The 20,804-nt window shown below is 43.8% G+C and overlaps 1 protein-coding gene across 7 annotated transcripts in view; it reads right to left on the bottom strand.

The window, feature by feature from the left end:
- The window catches only part of BRF1 (BRF1 RNA polymerase III transcription initiation factor subunit), a 481,847-nt gene that overhangs the window by 38,090 nt on the left and 422,953 nt on the right, over positions 1–20,804 (bottom strand). For 2 of the 7 annotated variants that reach the window (XR_010305845.1, XR_010305854.1), the window contains exon 16: positions 3,118–3,227. The exons of 2 other annotated variants lie outside the window; for them this stretch is intronic. Coding sequence is in view for 2 of the 5 variants with exons in the window: in XM_064159750.1 (XP_064015820.1) it covers positions 12,813–12,834 (22 nt within the window). In the remaining 3 variants the exon portion in view is untranslated. Of the gene's footprint in view, positions 1–3,117; positions 3,228–5,962; positions 5,978–10,367; positions 10,503–12,768; positions 12,835–20,804 lie in introns of those variants that run through there. 3 more of the 7 variants (XR_010305858.1, XM_064159979.1, XM_064159750.1) reach the window with 3 other exon arrangements.

The following is a 20,804-nucleotide window of genomic DNA, read 5'->3' as shown; positions in this document are numbered from 1 at the left end:
ATGTTCTAGCAGAGGAAAACAAATTGGGTTATTTACTTTGAGCATCATTATCCTGAATTTAGAGTTCAGTACTCCAAACCCTATTTTTGGTGCATTACATGCTCAGCTTGGATATGGTGGCATAGCTCCTTTGAACTCATGAAGCTAAGCACAAGACACAGATGTGTCTGAAAGAGAATATAATGGAACAAAACCCTACCTGGTCCTTAAGTGAATGGACTGAGGAAGGAAGAGAGGTGCCAAGAGAAATCTTTGTGTTACCACCTCTCAGACAGAGAAAGCAGAGCAATTTCAAGCAGGTCTGGAAGCCCCAGTCATTTTATTTTGCAGGGGGATCCTCATCCCATCTGCAGTGCCAGAACACATGCTGGGAACGTTTTAACTGGGAACTGGCACATAGGCCTTGAAGAAGCTGTTAATTCTCACTACAGATAAGAAGCTACACCCTCTCCGTGCCAGGGCCGTAAGAAAGAGAGACAACCTCATTCCCTAGAGTGTGTTATTATCCCCCCCAATATTATTATTCCTCAAATTCCATAATATTCAAGATATTATTATTCCTTCAAAGCCTTGTCAGCATGAAGCTGCTTGTAATCCAATCCCCATCGTATAGCAGCCAAAGACAGAGCCACCCTGTGAGCTATTTGGCTCATCTCTAGAGAGCAGAGGCCCCTGGCAGCTGCAGGCTTTATCAAACTGAACAGCTCACAGGGGTGAGCAGACAGACCAGGGCTGAGATACGGGCATAACTGCCCAGCACTTTGAATGGACTCAACTCCTAATGTATCTGAAACGTGTGAGGTTTTAACCCCCCTCTGCTCCCCTTCAGCACCATCCCAAAGGTACACCACTGCCTGGAGCAATGAGACAGTGGTGGAGATGCACATGACTCCTCGCATCAAAGCCCCAAGTCCCAGTTAAGCCTGCACCAGGACTGCTTATTCCAGTCACTTTTAGCCTTTGATCACAAAACTGATGCAGATGATATAAAAAAAGGCAGCAATCTTTGCAGGCACTCTCACCTCCCCTTCAACTCCTGAGCCAGGCTGTCCTCCCCAGGGAAAGAAGACAGAGGACTTGAGGGCAGATTTGCCTCTCTTGCACATCTACAGTGATTGCACAGATGTCTGTGGAGTTATTTCAGGTTTGGACTTGTGTAAAAGAGATCAGCTTCTCGTTGGACAACTCTTGCTTGGGGCAACAATTAGTTTTGCTCTCCTAACAGTTGCTTCAGAAACTCCAGATCACTCACACCATCTCTTTGCAAAGCGGAGCCAGGACGACTTCATCTGACAAGGCATCTTAAGCAGCTATTCAGTAGTACAAAGTGAGACTGAGCTGTCCTACAGAAAATCGGACCTATTTCTGAATTGGCTCCTAGCAAAGGTGGGGGGGGGGGGGGGGAGGGGAAGCAACACTACAAGGTCAGAGAGGCAAGGAAAGCTTTGGGTGTTCATATCCCACCTAAACGCAGTCTCTGTCCTTCAGTGGTTTGTGACAAGAATAGAAATTGCTTCAGTGCTAAAGCTACAAAGCCTCATGTTTTAAAAAACATTGCTTCTTGCTTATTCAAACTCACTCTGGGTCTGCTGCTATCCTGCTAGAAAGTGAAAACCCAGCATTTTTCTTCTCCTTTATTTTCCTCAGATTCAGCCAGTGGAAATTTAGCAGCCCAGATGTACTCAGGCATTTTGAAGTCAGGCTGTGATTCTTGCTACCTGATCCCACTCGTCTGGCATCTGGCACAGTCCTGCTTTTGTTTCCTATGACTTAAGCATCAGGCTTTACTGATGTGTGGCCATATTTTGCTCAGCCCTGCGGGTCAAGTGAATTTCGTGTCTGTATTGGTTCCCAAGGGGCCAAGAAGGCAGTTGGGTATAAGCTCTCACATAACCTCTTCTTCTGCAGCCAACTTTCCAAACGGCTCTTATTGCTCCTCATGTTCACTGAGGGGCCTTTATTTAACTTGGCAACTGCTGACACTTTTCATGTCCATTTCCGCTCCCTCCTTTTGAAGTGTAAAGTATCTCTGGATATTGGCAAACAGGACAATTTGGGTATTGCTGAGGGCCCCTAGCCTGACTTCCCCCCACCTTCTACAATCATACAGGCTTCATTGACTATCTTTCCTCCACCCCCTGCTTTTAATTTGTTCAAGTAGCCTGAACATACACAAGTCAGTAATTTGACCACGTACAATCAGACAGTGCAGCTTTCAGTATCGTTAGTCTTTGCCCTGGCTCCTTGCTGATTTAATGTACAAATTCATTGTGTTGCAGAAGAGGTCCTCATTCAGTATAGTGTTTCAGCACACAAAAAGTGTTCCAGTGTTTCAGAAGCAGAGCTCTTTGCTGAAGAAGGACCAGGCTCCTCAAACTACACTCTGGAGGTAGGAGAAAGATTAGGCACAACACCCTTCCCGGCTCATGTGGTTTGCAGCAGCAGCACTCAATGTTCAAGACAGCCATAGAACCAATCAGGTTGGAAGAGACCTCCAACATCATCCAGTTCAACCTAGCAACCAGCTCTAGACAATCAAATGGACTGTGGCACTAAGTGCCTCAGCCAGGATTTTCTTCAACACCCCTAGGAACAGTGACTCCACCACCTCCCTGGGCAGCCCATTCCAATGCCAATCATTCTCTCTGTGAAGAACTTCTCCTAATATCCAGCCTAGACCTCCCCTGGCACAACTTGAGACTGTGTCCCCTTGCTCTATTGCTGTTGTCTGGCAGAAGAGACCAACCCCCACCTGGCTGCAGCCTCCCTTCAGGTAGTTGTAGACAGTAATAAGATCACCCCTGAGCCTCCTCTTCTCCAGGCTGCACACACCCAGCTCCCTCAGCCTCTCCTCACAGGGCTGTGTTCCAGGCCCCTCACCAGCTTTGTTACCCTTCTCTGGACATGTTCCAGTATCTCAACCATGCAATATTTGGAAGGAGTCAAGTTTAAGATGTGTATGAGTCCACAGCACACTCATTTGGTTCAGCCAAATCACATGGGCAGGAACTGGGCTCTGTCAGAGATACCAACCCTGTGGCATCCTCCATAAAAGAACATGCATTTACAAGAGAATGGGCAAATGTGGTCTCAAAGTGAGCTTGCATCTATGCTTACCTGAAAGCAGGCAGCTTACTGCTATGCACACAGTCTTTGCTAGGGATGCTTCCCACTTCAAGTACCATCATGCTGTCACTCTTGGGACAGATGTATCATTGTTGCAGCACCTAAGCAAGAATATTCCATGATATGAGATCTCTAAGTCTTGGCAGCACCAGTCCTGCCAGCAGTACCACATGCCAATCTTTATCCCATATACGCTGCACAGCTACAAAAGCTGAATCTCTGTATTGGCCCAGCATAGCACCTCACGGTTTTCCCTTTCCATTCACTGCCTCTCCATACTTCTGCCCTACTTCTACCCTTGTTCTTCACCATGAGCGTGGTGTGACCCTGGAATGGGTTGCCCAGGGAGGTGGTTGAGGCCCCATCCCTGGAGGTGTTTAAGGCCAGGCTGGATGAGGCTGTGGACAGCCTGCTCTAGGATAGGGTGTCCGTGTCCATGTCCATGGCAGGGGTGTTGGAACTAGATGATCTTTGTGGTCCCTTGCCTCTGTCAAATTCCTGATTCCTGCTGTAAATAGACATTTTGTAAAGTAATTTCACAACCACATACAAAGGACTTGTGTAGGTTAACTGTATATAAGTTGGGGGGGGGGGGGGATTTTCTTTGTATATAATATTAAATTATTTAAACTCTTTCAAATTTGGCCTCATATTTCATAGAATCATAGAATCAACCAGGTTGGAAGAGACCTCCAAGATCATCCAGGCCAACCTAGCACCCTGCCCTATCCAATCAACTAGACCATGGCACTAAGTGCTTCAGCCAGGCTTTTCTTGAAGACCCCCAGGGACGATGCCTCCACCACCTCCCTGGGCAGCCCATTCCAATGGGAAATCACTCTCTCTGTGAAGAACTTCTTCCTAATATCCAGCCTAGACCTACCCTGACACAACTTGAGACTCTGTCCCCTTGTTCTATTGCTGGTTGCCTGGGAGAAGAGGCCACCCCCCACCTGGCTACAATGCCCCTTCAGGTAGTTGTAGACAGTAATAAGATCACCTCTGAGCCTCCTCTTCTCCAGGCTAAACAGGCCCAGCTCCCTCAGCCTCTCCTGATAGGATTTGTGCTCCAGGCCCCTCACCAGCTTTGTTGCCCTTCTCTGGACATGTTCCAGCACCTCAACATTTAATCCCCTGAAGCCCAAATGAAATGCCTTCACAACATCCCTTCCAAACCTGACTGATTCTATGATACTAAAAGAAACTCTAAGAGTAAACTACAAAGAACTGCAGCTGAACAACACATGCCCAGTAAAATAGACATGGTGGAGCCAAGGTCTTGCCTCTTTCCTCAAACATGCAAAGTGCAGAGGAATTGGTCAAGGCCACAGCTACTGCAGGCTAATAGGAGCATGGTTTAATGTGGGGCATACTATATCACACACAGGCAGAGGAGTTCAGGACTCTGCACTCTATTTCTTTTCTAGCCAGAAAACTGTTCAGTTTGCTGCATCACTGACAAAAAGTTATGTGTACATTGTTTGGATAATGGGAGGGGCAGGATTTGGGTGTTAAGTGGAGAATATGCTGATATCACTGTATAAATTCAGTGTCATAATGTGTCACCAGTGTCCTTATGAACCTTCAGCATGAGAGACTGAGGGAGCTGGGGTTGTTTAGCCTGGAGAAGAGGAGGCTCAGGGCTGACCTCATTGCTGTCTACAACTACCTGAACAAAGGCTGTAGCCAGGTGGGGGTTGGTCTCTTCTGCCAGGCAACAGCAACAGAACAAGGGGACACAGTCTCAAGCTGTGCCGGAGAGATCCAGGCTGGATGTTAGGAGGAAGTTGTTGGCAGAGAGAGTGATTGGCATTGGAATGGGCTGCCCAGGGAGGTGATGGAGTCACCATCCCTGGAGGTGTTGAAGAAAATCCTGCCTGAGGCACTTAGTGCCATGGTCTAGTTGATTGTCTAGGGCTGAGTGTTAGGTTAGAGTGGATGATCTTGGAGTTCTCTTCCAACATGGTTGATTCTACGATTCTATTATCCTGCTCATTCTCCTTGAAATGGGGGTAGCACAGAAATGGTGTAAGAACATTAGTAAGTGTGAGCTCAAGCCTGGCCAGAAGTACTAGACTGGTTTAATAAATGTTGCACCAAATGAAAGTGTAAATAAGGGACCTTTGAAGGGTTGGCTCCTCACAAAGAATAAAATTAGCCTGCTCAGGGTAGCTGCTCAATGAGGATAGGATGCTGAGGGTGGCTAGCCATGGGAGAGGGGGACTTATTTCCCCTCTGCTGTGCTTGACTGCTTTTCAGGGAAGGGGAATGTCTGTCAGGTGGTTATAGTGGCACATGGTTTTTCTGTATTTGCATTTCAAGTCAAGGGCATCAAAAGCAGCTGGAAAACAGCTATTTTGTCCTGTTTAAATAAACAGTGTGTGTGTGGCATGTTGGCATTCTCACCACATCCAGCCTTGGCTGTAACATCAACTACAGAAGATGCTTGAGACTTGCAAAAATAAGGTTTTTCACTGTTTCTTTGAAGGTTGATCAACAGATTCCTTTTCTGTATAGGCTGGTGTGGTTAGAAGTAAACTTTGTGCTTTTTGGAGCAGAGATAAGCTCAGCTATAGGTAGTTCCTGTAGTCAGGAGGTGGCCCCTGCCTCCTTTAACCCAGGAAACTGAGCCATTGTGGTGTGCCATACAAACCAGCCAATGATCTGATCTTATGGGCCACGGTATGGCAGGCACTTCCTTTAACTACAACATCCCAGAAAAGTAAGGAATGAACTGAGTGTAAGGCACTAGCATTTTAATAGATTCACAAACCCCACACATGCTCAAGCCCTTTCATTTTTCTAGGCTAAAGCAAGGGCACCAATCTTGTTTTCCTGGGACTGTTAACACCTGAAAAGCCAAGAGTTCATCTCGGTGACTTTGAAGCAGTAAAACCTTGAAGATATAATGTGGCTTAAACACATGAAAATTCCTCCAGGCCTTAATTAATTTAGTATTCTTCCACAGAAAGACTGTTGGCATTGTAAATTATTCATAAGATATTACAGACTCACTGATCTCAAATTTCATACAAAATTACAGCAAAGCTTTCAAAATGTGGAGAGAAGGGGAAAAAAAACACCAGCACCACAGCTCTCAAATTAACCCCTTGCATAATGCATTTCTAAAATTACAGCCAGAGAGGGTATTTTTTTTTTTTCTGGTTGAGTCTGTCATTCTTTCTTTTCTGTTTTACTTTATTTTGTTTGATTCTATCATTATTGCTAAGGCATATAATTGCCTCCTGTTCTAATGAGAAACTCTACCAGCAAAACCAAGGAGCTTAGTTTATAGAAAACTGAGACATATTCATCATTACTGCTTCAGTTGCTTCACTCCAGGTTTAATAAACTATGCCAGTGGACAGAGCATAGAATCATAGAATCAACCAGGTTGGAAGAGACCTCCAAGAGCATCCAGTCCAACCTAGCACCCAGCCCTATCCAATCAACTAGACCATGGCACTAAGTGCCTCATGCAGTCTTTTCTTGAAGACCCCCAGGAACGGTGCCTCCACCACCTCCCTGGGCAGCCCATTCCAATGCCAATCACTCTCTCTGTGAAGAACTTCCTCCTAATCCAGCCTATACCTGCCCTGACACAACTTGAGACTGTGTCCCCTTGTTCTATTGCTGGTTGCCTGGCAGAAGAGACCAACCCCCACCTGGCTACAGCCTCCCTTCAGGTAGTTGTAGACAGCAATAAGGTCACCCCTGAGCCTCCTCTTCTCCAGGCTAAACACTCCCAGCTCCCTCAGCCTGCCCTCATAGGATTTGTGCTCCAGGCCCCTCACCAGCTTCGTTGCCCTTCTCTGGACATGTTCCAGCACCTCAACATCTCTCTTGAATTGAGGGGCCCAGAACTGGACACAGCACTCAAGGTGTGGTCTGACCAGTGCTGAGTACAGGGGAAGAATAACCTCCCTTGTCCTACTGGCCACACTGTTCCTGATGCAGGCCAGGATGCCATTGGCTCTCTTGGCCACCTGGACACACTGCTGCCTCATCTTCAGCATGTCAGAGCAGTTGCTGGTCAGTCTATCTCATAGCCTCCATTTCATTCTGCCTACAAAGTCCTCTTCATCAATGCCACAAAACAGATAAATAGAGGATAATCACTGCATCCAGTTCTGGAGCCCCTGTTACTAAGAGGGATGTGGAAATGCTGGAGCATGTCCAGAGAAGGGCCACAAGGATGCTCAGAGGGCTGGAGCAGCTCTGCTATGAGGACAGACTGAAAAAGTTGGGGCTGTTGAGTCTGGAGAAGAAGAGGCTCCCAGGTGACCTTCTTGTGGCCTTCCAGTATCTGAAGGGGGCCTACAAAATAAGCTGGGGAGGGACATTTTAGATTCTCAGGGAGTGACAGGACTAGGGGGAATGGAGCAAAGCTGGAGGTGGGGAGATTCAGTCTGGACGTGAGGAGGAAGTTCTTCACCATGAGAGCGGTGAGAGCCTGGAATGGGTTGCCCAGGGAGGTGGTTGAGTCCCCCTGGCTTGAGGTGTTTAAGGCCAGGCTGATGTAGGGTAGGGTGTCTGTGCCCATGGCAGGGGAGTTGGAACTAGATGATCCTTGTGGTCCCTTCCAACCCTCACTGATTCTATGATTTTCCAAACCAAAATGACATCCAGTTTGGTGCTCCCTTTCTGTGAATCCTTGTGCTTTTTTTCTCTCTCAAAGCACTAAGAACATAAACAAGACATCACATAATTTATTTCAGTTGTTGCAGGGGGGTTGAATATCTGGCAAGGTAGCACCATAATACATCATGGTGTAGTTGATTGGATAGGACTGGGTGCTAGGTTGGACTGGATGATCTTGGAGGTCTCTTCCAACCTGGTTGATTCTATGATTAATAGGAATGAATCTTTGCTTTTCCTCTCCTTGCATTATGTGCAGGTCTGGGTAACACCCAGTTTTATGATTCTATTATGAAATATTCCAGATATTGGAATTATTTACTGCAAAACTGGCTGCAGCTTAGCAATTTTCTCAGGTAGAGGAGTATGCAGGGCAAGGGAAGTTTCTTTTAAGAGAATGTGTCTGAGGTTTGTTTTTTTCTTTGAAAGAAATGCTCCTACGTATGCAGTGACAGTAAAAACAGCTTGAATTTATATTAATGTTGCCAAACAATCCACTTACTGTTAAAAGCACTCTGTGATTGTGTTTAGTTAATAAGATGTTAGAAAGCACTGCCTGCACCCAATGCCACAATATTATTCAATAGGAAAATCAAGACAATTTGCTCCGGGCTAAGATTACACAGATCATAATCACTCAATAATCAGTTGTCTAACTACTCATTGTCACCCATCAAGGAGCTGGGATACAAAAAACACAAACAGAACTGTAAATGTAGTTCACCTTCCCCTCTGTGTCTTAGTCTAAACCTACATCCTTGTTGACACTGAGCAAAATATGCTTCCTGATTTGGCTTCAGCATCCCTATTTCTGGCACACTCCTGCAATAAGGCTACCTTCGTTCAGCATACTGCATCATCCCAGTCTCTTTCATGTTTCAAACCCACATGTTTCTAACCCTCTCCAATTCCCACATCCCCAGACATCCTCACATCTACTCTGGATTCTCAGCACTTCCAGGTCAGCCAATGTCACAGCCCATGTGTGATGGCTAACCTGGAACTAGGCGCACACCGACCTGCTGACTGGTTGAGTGGCTGCTACCCTGTAGGAGGGATAGCAGGCATCCCTGTCATTCCTTTGGAGGGATTTCTAATAAAGTCTTTCTTCTTGACATAGTTGTTGATTTACACAAAATGGGTAGGAATGTAATATCTGAGAGGTGCCTATCCTGTGTCAAAGGTGGCTGAACCCAGCCAATGGATTCAGAAGTTATGAAGAGACTGACTGACAGGCAGACAGAATAAGATCATAAGACTCATTCCCTGAGGAAACCAGAATAAAAGGGATTGGAGGAGGGTTTCACTTTAATCCAGCTACACTGAAAACAAAAACCATTTACAATTCATATGTGGGGCCCCCAGAGTCATGAAGTTCCAGAGAGAAAAACAGTAAGAAAAGTAATTATAGAAACATAGGATCAGCCAGGTTGGAAGAGGCCTCCAAGATTATCCAGTCCAAACTAAACTGTGTCCAGTTCTGTGCTCCTCAGTTCAAGAGAGATGTTGAGATACTGAAATGTGTCCAGAGAAGGGCGACAAAGCTGGTGAGAGGCCTGGAGCACAGCTCTGTGAGGAGAGGCTGAGGGAGCTGGGGTATTAATCCTGGAGAAGAGGAGGCTCAGGAGTGACCTCATTGCTGTCTACAACTACCTGAAGAAAGGCTGTAGCCAGGTGGGGGTTGGTCTCTTCTGCCAGGCAGCCAGCAACAGAACAAGGTGATACAATCTCAAGTTGTGCCAGGGGAGGTCTAGGCTGGATGTTAGAAGGAAGTTGTTGTCAGAGAGAGTGATTGGCATTGGAATGGGCTGCCCAGGGAGGTGGTGGAGTCATCATCCCTGGAGGTGTTCAAGCAAAGCCTGGCTGAGGCACTTAGTGCCATGGTCTAGTTGATTGGCCAGGGCTGGGTGCTAGGTTGGAGTGGATGATCTTGGAGGTCTCTTCCAACCTGGTTGATTCTGTGATTCTAATTTTTAAGATTTTTGTTTTTCACTTTACTGTACATTAAATATTTTGCAATATTCTTTTTTAATATACTCTTCTTTTTTTAGCTTTGTCTACATTTTACCCAGATTTGGTATGGTGAGAAGGTACACACTACAGGAATTCTCCTAATGTCATGTAACTAGCCAGGCAGTCATGAGAGACTGACACACCAAACTGGGTAAGTTTGATATAACTAAACTTTAAGACCAAGTTTTAATGTAATCAGAGGAAGCTATTGTGCACTCCAATACAAACACTTATTTTGTTCCTCCATAAGAATCTTGAACAGTTCTCTTCTGTCCTTAAGAAAGCGAGGAGATTATCCTACAGCCTGCCAGAGGCATACATAAATCTTAGATATGAATGTCAAAAAATTAAACAAATGGAACCTTCATGTAATTTGTCTTGCCATAAAGAGTCCTAAGGAAAGAAAACAGTCAAGCCAAAAGTCTTATGTGTGTGGTTTAGACTCTGCAAGCAAAGATTCTTGGAAATTTTTGGCTAAAAAAAAGGTCATCAAAATGGTTTACTGAGTTGAAAAATTTTGTTTTAAAAGAATGCCTCAATAAATGTTGACCTAATCCACAAAAGACTCTTGAGTGGACTGGCCTACTTACAGCTCTTCTGTCTTGGCTAGCAAGGTATGCTAGTCCCAAGGCAGATGTACTTGGCAGATATCCTCCAAGATTTAAAGTAAGAGGCTTTTCACTCCTCAGCTGCTCATAAAATTAGCAATGCTGCCAGCTTTGAACCTAAAATCAAACAAAAAAAAAACATTCAGCAAACTGGAAATTCTTCTTTTCCAGCCAACTTCCCTGCACATATTTGATTTTTAAACTAGAACTCCACAGAACACCTCTGGCTTTAAGGTTCCTGGCCATATGCCAATCTGCCATTTAATAAATGGACCTTTAGAAAAAGAGACAGCAAAATCCAGTTCATCCTAGCCTTAAGGTCAGGCCATCTCTCTCAAGCAGCCATATGAATTATTGGGCACCTGTCATAAGTCTGCTTCTCAACTGTCTGGACAGCAAAACAGGCTTCTGCTTCATATAGGTGTTTAGCCCTTCTGAGATGCCACCAGGAATCCTTTCTGGCTTCTAGATACCTCTCCAGTCAAGCACGGGTCAGATGTAGGTCCAATGTCACTTCTGGCAGCCCCTCACTAATACTCTCACACATCTCAAATGGCTTCAAACTATGAAATGCTTGGAGAAGTAGATCCCACCTGGCAGATCAATGTGATCTTGTGCAGGCAGTCACCTTGTCCACACACCAAATAACTGGACAAACTCTAACTCTAGGCCAAAAGCCACATCATCACATTAGCACAACACCAAGTTTAAATTAAGCAACCCAGACTTACAGTTCACATCTGTTTGCAGAAGAGCATCTAAACATAACCCTTCCCAGAAAAGGGATCCAAAAGAGTCTTGAAATGTTGGGTTCCAGACACAATAGTCATTTCATCATTCTTCTCCCCACTTGCTGGCTCCACTGAGGTAAATGTGCTTTATTTAGCCCAAAGCATTCCTAGAGCTGATGGTCAGTGAAGTGATCCTCTATAACATCATGTGGAGTCACCATTCCTGGAGGTGTTCAAGAAAAGCCTGGATAAGGCACTTAATGCCATGGTCTAGTGGACTGGATAGGGCTGGGTGCTAGGTTGGACTGGATGATCTTGGAGGTCTCTTCCAACCTGGTTGAATCTATGCTTCTATGATCTGCTAATCCTTCAGTACTATAAGGACAGTATAGCACTGAAAACAGAAAGGATGGCAGCTCTTCCCTGCAGATGGTACAGAGTACAGACCATCATTGTTTGTTGGACTGGCTTATACTGTAGCTTGTCATAAGATGCACAGGTGGAACAATTATTTACTTATAAGACTTTGTGATGTGGAAATCCAGCAACGTCATCACACCAAGTGACTCACAGCTTCCTGCTCCATGGCATAGCACTCTCCTCTTTGTACATGAGTTACTCTCAGCGTGAGCTATCATCAGCTTCAGCATCTAACAAAAGCAGATAAAAGATGCAGGAGGAGAAAGCAGAAGTTTTTAGAGAGGCAGAGGGAGGAGAGGGAATGACAACAGAGGTATCCTTCCACCTGAGACACAGACACAGAACTCTGAGAAACATCTGTGGATTGCCTGCGACAGGTTGCATCACTTCACAGTGTTTTTCTTCTTAACCACTCATTTCAAGCTCTTCCACAAAAGAAATCAATTACTAATGACACACAGCCCTACTTTTCTTCCTGAACCCATAATTGCTTCCAATTTTAAGCTAAAATTAGCCATTCACGCTATCCAAATGAGCATAGTTTAGCACTGATGTACGTAAGCGATGCTTTAGACTGTTGAACATAGCTGATCTTTGACAGCTTCTTCTTATAAATAACAGTTTCCTCTTTGCACTGAGAGGCAACAGATGTTTAAAAGATGGGACTGAAATAGTTGGATAGCCTGTAAAATCTACCAACCTGAGATTTGCAGATGTGAAAGCTCAGAACTTTTACAGACAGCTTACAAGAAGAATAAATCACACCTGACTAGATGCCTCTCTTTGAGCTTATATGCTTTGCACATCACATTGTCAGCATTTAACACATACTAAATTATAACCAACTTTAATGGTTTCAAGTGATGACACAAATAGGCTGCCTTGCACAGAGGAAGACACCATTAATCCATTAAATAAAGTAGAAAACAATAGTAATAATAGTAGCAATAATAATAGTAAAACCACAACTTTCTATTTATTCAACAGAACAGAAAACATACTGCAGAGAAGGAGAGATGTGTTGGACACGAAACTGTCCTCCATCAGCAGTTTGTGGTCCTGTGATGAACAAAGGATACTGAGGAGGCAAGGTCTGAGTCCTTCATAACTTAAAAACCAATTTAAAGTTAGAAGTTGTCCCTGTGGCAAAGCATGGAGTTGACATTCGATTGTCATTTTACATCTTGTACCTTACTCCTTGCTGAAGGAAATGGGCATGTTGCAGCAGTTTGTCAGATGACATGACTCATAGCTGTCAAGCAGATAATCTATTCTCTCAGTAGGCAGAGCAGAGTCTCCTAGTGATAAGCATTTTGGTTTTATTTACACATAAACAAATGCAAGCACATGTGTATGCATGAGGAGGCAAAGCCAAAGGAACATGTTTTGTGCTAGGGAAAGAGAGGATGAGCTTCATAATGGTCCCTTTGGAGAGAAGGAGAGGGATTCAAACCACAACCTCACAGCATCCCCCCACATCTTTGTTCTCTGTTCCCTTGCTGTGTAGAGCATGATTTGGATCACCATCTTCTCTGATGGGCCACCCAGTAGATTTTCACCTCTTCAGAGTGCTTACAATACCCCATAATCAATTTATATCTCAGCAGTGTGGAGGAAATATGGCACCCAGAGACAATTTGCTTCCCAACAATCTTGTCATGAATGCGGCTTCTATCAGCAAACAAAGCAGACACTTCCACTCACCTTATTATCCCATGGACTTCACTCTTTGATTAACTATTCTTTTTAGACAATGTATGTACCAGTCCCAAACTAAATGCATTTAACCTGTTCAAACCACACTCTGTACTCTGTGTTTCTTAAAGACAATGGCTTCTGATTAGTAAGAATTGCAATTGCTGTTTTGTTGTGCACTCTGCCAGCAGCCCAGCACACGCTTTACAAAAGTCTCCCCCAAGAAATAAGATAAATAGCACTGTCCCACTGCTTTCTAAGGCAGAAACAAATTACCCAGCTAACACACAAAGTACACAGCAGATAGCTACCCAAAAGAAAGCTTGGGTTATTAGCTCTGAATTTATGCAACAATTAAGTTGTCCATCTCTTTGAAATCAGATATATTACCTGACAACTTCTGGGCTTGTGAATAGTGCTTGTGAGAGCTGAAAGGTAGGGATACTAGGAAAGATTTCATTTTTCATACTGTTGTCACAGAAGCCAGGTTTCAAAGGCAAAAACAATCCACAGGCTTCACATGGCCAGTGCAAGTTCAGCTGCACACCAGCATCAGTCACCACCTATTTGAAGCACTCGTCTTTTCCCAGTTCATGGGCCCTCAAGTTACAAACTAAATGCCAAATGAATTATAGAACCAACCAGGTTGGAAGTGACCTCCAAGATCACAGAATCATAGAATCAGTCAGGGTTGGAAGGAACCACAAGGATCACCTGGTTCCTAACCTCCTGCCACAAGCAGGGACAACCTACCCTAGATCAGGCTGCCCACAGCCTCAGCCAGCCTGGCCTTATAAACACTTCCAGGGATGGGGCCTTAGCCACCTCCCTGGGCAACCCATTCCAGCCTCTCACCACCTCATGGTGAAGAACTTCCTCCTCACGTCCAGGCTGAACCTCCCCATCTCCAGTTTTGCTCCATTCCCCCTAGTCCTGTCACTCCCTGATATCCTGAAAAGTCCTTCCCCAGCTTTTTTGTAGGCCCCCTTCAGATACTGGAAGGCCACAAGAAGGTCACCTGGGAGCCTCCTCTTCTCCAGACTGAAGAGCCCCAACTCTTTCAGTCTGTCCTCATAGCAGAGCTGCTCCAGCCCTCTGATCAACCCAGTGGCCCTTCTCTAGACACACTCCAGATCACCCTGTCCAACCTATTACATGCTGAGCAGCTTGACCAGAGTGAGGCTGCTGTAACCAAACTGAGGGAGAAGGCCTATAGTAACCACCTCTAGTTAATTGAATTCTTCTTGTGTTACCTGAGCTGTAAGCCTGCACCTTCTCCATGCTGAAGCACCTGTTAATAAAACCCTCTCATTCTGATAATCTGACTAATAGGCTATGTGTTTCTTAAAGCAGGAACTGCCCCTTCTTACACAACTAGAAAGCATAAAACACTAAGTGGTCCCACTAAGAAATAATAATTCAATGCAAATAAGGCAAAAGCCTGCATGAGACACTTAGTGCCATGGTCTAGTTGACTGGCTAGGGCTGGGTGCTAGGTTGGACTGGATGATCTTGGAGGTCTCTTCCAAGCTGGTTAATTCTATGGTTCTATCACAGAAGCTGCCTGATTCTGGTCTTGACCAACTCTCTCTGTGTTGTTCCGGTATGATTGCAGCGATGAAGGTGGTTTAGAAGCAGGAAAGTAACCTTTCAGATCAAATAAGCCCAGTGGGATATAGAAAATAAAATTATATAAGCATCCACTTGAAAAAAAAATTGTCAACAGCAGACATGCAAAACAAAAAAAATCAATGAGAAAGTCCTCCCATATATCCCTAGGATGCATCATGTTGCTGATTGTATTCATTATGTCAGAGAATTATATGTCTGGGGATTCCTGGTGCAATAAAGACTAATGGCAGATTTCAGGCACGCATAAAAGGAATTAAAAGGTAGCCTATTGCTTTAGCTTGAGGGTGCCTCTGTAACAGGGCATTTGTTTCACACAAAAAAATGAGATAAATCACATCTTTTTTCTGGTCATCATATAATTCCTTCTCTTTCATGGGATCACAGGATGTTAGGGGTTGGAAGGGACCTGTGGAGGACTTCGAGTCCTCTTTCAAAGACCTTATTGTTGCAAATCTATCTAGAGACACAGATGTAAAGGCAATACATGATCATGTAATTAAAGATCATATTAGTGTGCAGATACCCAGAAGTCAAATTCTAACAGCCCATTTTTTATGTCACTGAACATCCAAGTTTTAATGTGATATCCAGGAATTTCATCTCCTCATAGACAGAAAAGAACACCAAATCCCTGGGACCAAATGCCAGAATCCAAGTCCAAATGAAGAGATCCCATGTAGCCAATCAAACTCCCACTGCATGTGCAGTCAGAGTCTGGGCACCTGCAAGATCTGTATCTACCTGCAGAGCAAGTACCTCAAGACTACTTAAATTACTACAAAAATCAAAGATGTCTTTCCAGAAAGAAATAGAAGCAAGAAAAATTATCTCCTTGCCCTCAACTGTTTGAGTCTTTCACTTATTTCCAGATTTCTGTAGAGAGTCATAAATAATTGTATTGAGAAGCAAGGCACAAGGCTGCAGCTCCCATTCTGTGTAAGACTGCACTGTATATTTACACTGTGAAAGGACCCATGCATCAGAAAACAAAGCAGGAACACAAACCAGCACAAGCAGTATGATATGGTGCCAATACACAGCCCCACATAGTTTACATGGCAGGACAAGAAATAAAGCAGCACAGAAGATGCATCTTCTCAAACAGATCCTCCTCCTCATTTACAGCTTAGCAAATTTTCTCTGCTTAGCCACTGTGTTCAAGCTTTGCATAATTAACCTATTTCAGTGAGAAATAGGGACCCAGGTGCTGTGAGTTACAAAGATTTGCCCAGAAAATCCTATTTTTAAATCCTGCTTAGGTGCATTTCCTAAACTAAAACCAGCTACGTTACTGGTTGAAACAAAATGACAAGGTGGAAAGAGAAAAATACTAACTGAGAACCAAGGACATCACAAAATGAATAATGTTTAATCTGCCTTAATGCTACCAGGAAAATTAAGTTTAAGCTGCACACTTAATTAGTCTGGTAATGCTGTTTGATGGGCCTCCTCGTAATGCCAAGACCACTGGGATCTTCTGTGTGTCCCCAAGAAACCTGAGATTTTTCATTCTCTGCCTTTTATAGCAGAGATATGAGTTAGTCATCTCTCCTTTTGGGCTTCAGTCCTATCAGTGTTTACACATAATTCGTGTCCCTTTAGCTTATGCATTCACAGGAAAATGGTGCACGCCTTTCACAAAGGCTTTGCATATTGTTACAGCTGTGCATGTGAAAATCTCACCTAGTGCTGGGGCTGGTCAACTGCTTTTAGGCTCCAAACTGCTGAATGTGTTTGTCAGGTCTGGCAGTGCCTGCTAGCAGTACTGCCTATTGCTCTGGTCTTGAAAATGATGTCTGGGAGCATGGCATCCTGGCAAGATGCATGAAACAGAACAGAGGCTTATCAGCTTTTATGTTAATGACAGGGTAAAATCACTCCCATTATAGTGTTGGATTTAAAACACTAAAGAGTAGGTAGAATGTAAGGACCTCAACATTTTTTTTTTGTTTCATTGATTAGCTTAGAGAATTGTGTTTTTATAGAGATTGGATAAGGTCAAGAAGTCCAAAGGCTCCTTAAGACTCTCTTTGGTTAAGGGATTTTGAGTAGCATTGCAGCATTTTAACCTTTCATCCAAGAACCCTATGAGGAGAGGCTGAGGGAGCTGGGGTTGTTTAGCCTGGAGAAGAGGAAGCTCAGGAGTGACCTCATTGCTGTCTACAAGTAGCTGAAGAGAGGTTCCAGCCAGGTGGGAGTTGGTCTCTTCTCCCAGACAAGCAGCAACAGAATAAGGGGACACAGTCTCAAGTTGTGCTGGGGAAGGTGTAAGCTGGATGTTAGGAGGAAGTTGTTGTCAGAGAGAGTGATTGGCATTGGAATGGGCTGCCCAGGGAGGTGGTGGAGTCACCATCCCTGGGGGTGCTCAAGAGAAGACTAGTCTACCATAGGGTCCATAAAAAGAGTAAGGCCAAAAGGACTTTAAAAGTATTAAAGAGGAGCAAGACAATTCTGTGCTTAGACCTCTGGAGTTAGGTCTCAGAGTAGCAAAAGTGAAATCCTAGCTCTGCCATAGATTTACTAAAAGGTAATGAATGGTTTATTTAGTCCTACCATATTTCAGGTCACCTGCTGAAAAACAAGATTAAATACATTTTCTTTCCTGCAAATGCAGAGCATTTTTCTGTCTCTTCAGTAGGATATTCCATGTATCTATTCAGTTTGGCAGAAATACTTCTTGCTGAAAAGAGACTGATAGAAAATGTTCAGCCAGTTCCTTCCCTGCTTAGGGCTTTCTCATTACTCAGGTTTATCAAAGTCTGAAAGGGTTTTGTTCTTTTCTGAGGGGTCTGCACAACACTGTGGCACAAATGAATTGTAATCCCAGTAGGGTACAGAATAACCTCATTGAAAGCTTCAGTGGAATGAAATAGGCTCATTACCTTAAGACATAACATTTTCTTGCTAAATACAGTCCCCTTCTTAGACACAGTAATGAGTCAGAAATGGAAGTGGCCAGAAATTAAAAAGAAATGTATCCTATCAATTATTTAGCACTCTGATCTGGATAGACAAGTGTTTGTAGAAAAGGGTCAGGTTAGGCACAACCTAACCTGTGGTTAGGAATAACAACAAAGCCCACAACTCCTTCAGTTATGGCAATATGGTTTCCACCTGGGTTTCTCACCAACCATCTCAATCACCACCACACCACTGAGCATCTCTGCCTTGAGGAGACATACCACAAAGGTCCTCTGAGCATTCTTGAAGCACTGTAGACTTTGGAGGATAGGCAAATATGAGGGGGATAACAAAATATAGAATTACTTGACAATTTTCCTACATTCACCTTAATCTGCCTTCTTTTTTTTAACCTGGGGAAACTTAGCATGAAAAGGCACTTGGCACAAAGATTTCCTGGCTAGCTCTGTCTCTGCTTCCTGTCACACAGTGGCTCTTCCCAGATTCTCTGCACTGAGGCTGTATCAGAAGAGAATACCTTTGCTGTGAAAAAGAACAAAGGGCACTGACTGTAGCAGTGTGTCAGCAGCAAAGAGTGCTGGGGAAGAGGAAAATCCAGATCTGAACTCTGCTCAAAGAGCCAGGACTCTGAGTCCAGCATAATCCATGGTTTTACCAGATAACTTTGATAAAGTGGCTAATTATTGGCTGAGTAACCCCTTGCTATTCCTAAAATCAATCATGTCTCCTTCTGTATTGATTAAAAGAACCCACTACTATTTTCTCACGATCCTGCTTGTCAGCAGCCCTTGTTAGATGCTCTTCCTGTGAGCAGACTTTGGCTTTTGCAAAAGCAACTCATATGCGAAGGGTCAGAGAGTAGGAAGTTTTCTTTTAGCTTTCTTTCCTCTCCCCCCATCCTCCACTCATTGAAGTTATCGACTGACACACCAAAGTGAAGCTACCTTAACTTTGTACCTTTAGCAAGTAGGTAATCTGAAAGCTGTACTGTAACATTTCTCATATAAAGAGTGCATTACACCCATCATTTGTAGATCAATGAATTAATTATTGAGCCAATAACCCCTGCTTCATAACATGGAAACAAAAGCCCAGACAAATTCTTTTACTCCTCTCAAGTACTTCACTGATACAGTCTCTGGGGTCTTGTGCTTTGTTGTTCTGTTTATAAAGTTTCCCCAGTCAACAGAGCTGGGATATCCAGTGGCAGGACAACCAGTTCTGTATCTAAATGGTAATGAACTGTTGCTTCTTTACTGCCTGGATCAAACTCCAATCAAAAAAACTGTGCCCAAGTATTCTGACTTTTACAAACAATTTTCCTGCTATCATCATTTAGTAGTTTATTGTTATCATACCTGGACCCTCATGCAGTAGATGTGGTCTTATAATGCCAGTCTCTGTACAAGAATTAGGGGAGTTCCAAAGAGCTTGCATTCAAAACAGATAAGATAGACATAGCCTGCAAGAAAACTAGCATTATTCTGCCCAATTTCCTAAATAGTTCAAGGTAGAAAAAGATACTGCCATCACCTTTGACTCAGTGTTTCAACATGATCCCTTATATCCCTTGAGAGAGTGATTTGCCATTGGAATGGGCTGCCCAGGGAGGTGGTGGAGTCACCGTCCCTGGAGGTATTGAAGAAAAGACTGAACGAGGCACTTAGTGCCATGGTCTAGTTGATTGGACAGGGCTGGGTGATAGGTTGGATTGGATGATCTTGGAGGTCTCTACCAACCTGGTTGATTCTATTCTATTCTATTCTATTTCTCAGGTCTCAGCTCCTAGATAGGCATGCCCTCATGAACAGCAAATGAGATTGCAGCTCTTAAGATCAAATGCCATCTCTCATCCACAGCAAAGATGTAGCATGTACAACAAAAGAACCCTGAGCTGCTGTAACACACTTCAGGACGTGCTCATGAGGAGGAAGCATACCACCTCCAAGAACATTGATTAGGAACATGAAGTGGTTTTGCCCCCAAGTCTTTTGAAGCCTTCCTTTTTCTTGCACTGGCTCCAAGAAGACTACACTGGAGAGCTGGTTAAACATTTCCTTCCAGAAGCTTTTGAGCTGAAAAACGTTTTGACCTGAACAACTACACAAAGACCTTCTTTGTGAGCATAGAAATTTAGGAGGCTTCAATGAAAAGTTAATAGCATAGGAATTGAACTTCCTTTCTGTGCCAGCTCTCAGAAAAAATATCACTTTCACTCCCCAAAAAATCACAAATAACCCTAACCCTTTCTACACTACACTTTTGCAGGGTAAGAAAAAAGACATTTGCAAAGATGAGTGTAAAGAATACTTAAAAAGATAGTAGTACCCATGACAAACACATGCACTGTTACATAGGTTATCAAATGGCAGACAACATTTTGGGAACTTCCCCAACCCTGCACATCCCTCCCAGGTCTCAAAGCACTGGAACGAAGAAAATGGGAGGGAAGAGAACGTAAGGAACGGATATAACTTGCTCAAGGCTAATGAAGAAAGCAGAATCAGGAATAAAGACCCTTACAGTGTCTGTCACATTAACTCCAAACTCAGACCCCTGGACCTCCTGTAAGTTCAGGGCCTGTAAGTAAAGCCAGCACTAGCCATGGCTCTAGTATTACAGGGGGTTTTGAGAAACAAAAAGGAGAAAAAACCAAACACGTTTAAAGTATAATGCTGCCACCATAGTCTACCCTTAAATCACTCTGAAATGACTCTTCAGCCTCACAAACTCATAGAGCCATCCCTTCAAAGCAGCAGATGTCACAAAGCAGAAGGGCATGTTGATGCAAACAAAAGGCAGAGAAGCAGGCGTGTGTCTGGATCACTTTAATTTTGTGGTTTGGTGTCAAATGTTGAACTGTACTCTAATGCTTTTTGCATATTTAATTTCCCTTGTTCTTTTCAAACACTAGCAAATGTGACTGCTTGCACTGCCAAGACACTGTAAATTAAAACAATACACACAGTTAAAATGTGATCTTGGAGTATTGCTAGAACATAGCCCTGCTTACACAGGA

Source organism: Pogoniulus pusillus, chromosome 1 (genome assembly GCF_015220805.1).
Source record: "Pogoniulus pusillus isolate bPogPus1 chromosome 1, bPogPus1.pri, whole genome shotgun sequence".
NCBI classification, from domain to species: domain Eukaryota; kingdom Metazoa; phylum Chordata; class Aves; order Piciformes; family Lybiidae; genus Pogoniulus; species Pogoniulus pusillus.
Note: the sequence above shows the minus strand (reverse complement) of the source record. Positions and strands in the feature narration are given on the sequence as shown.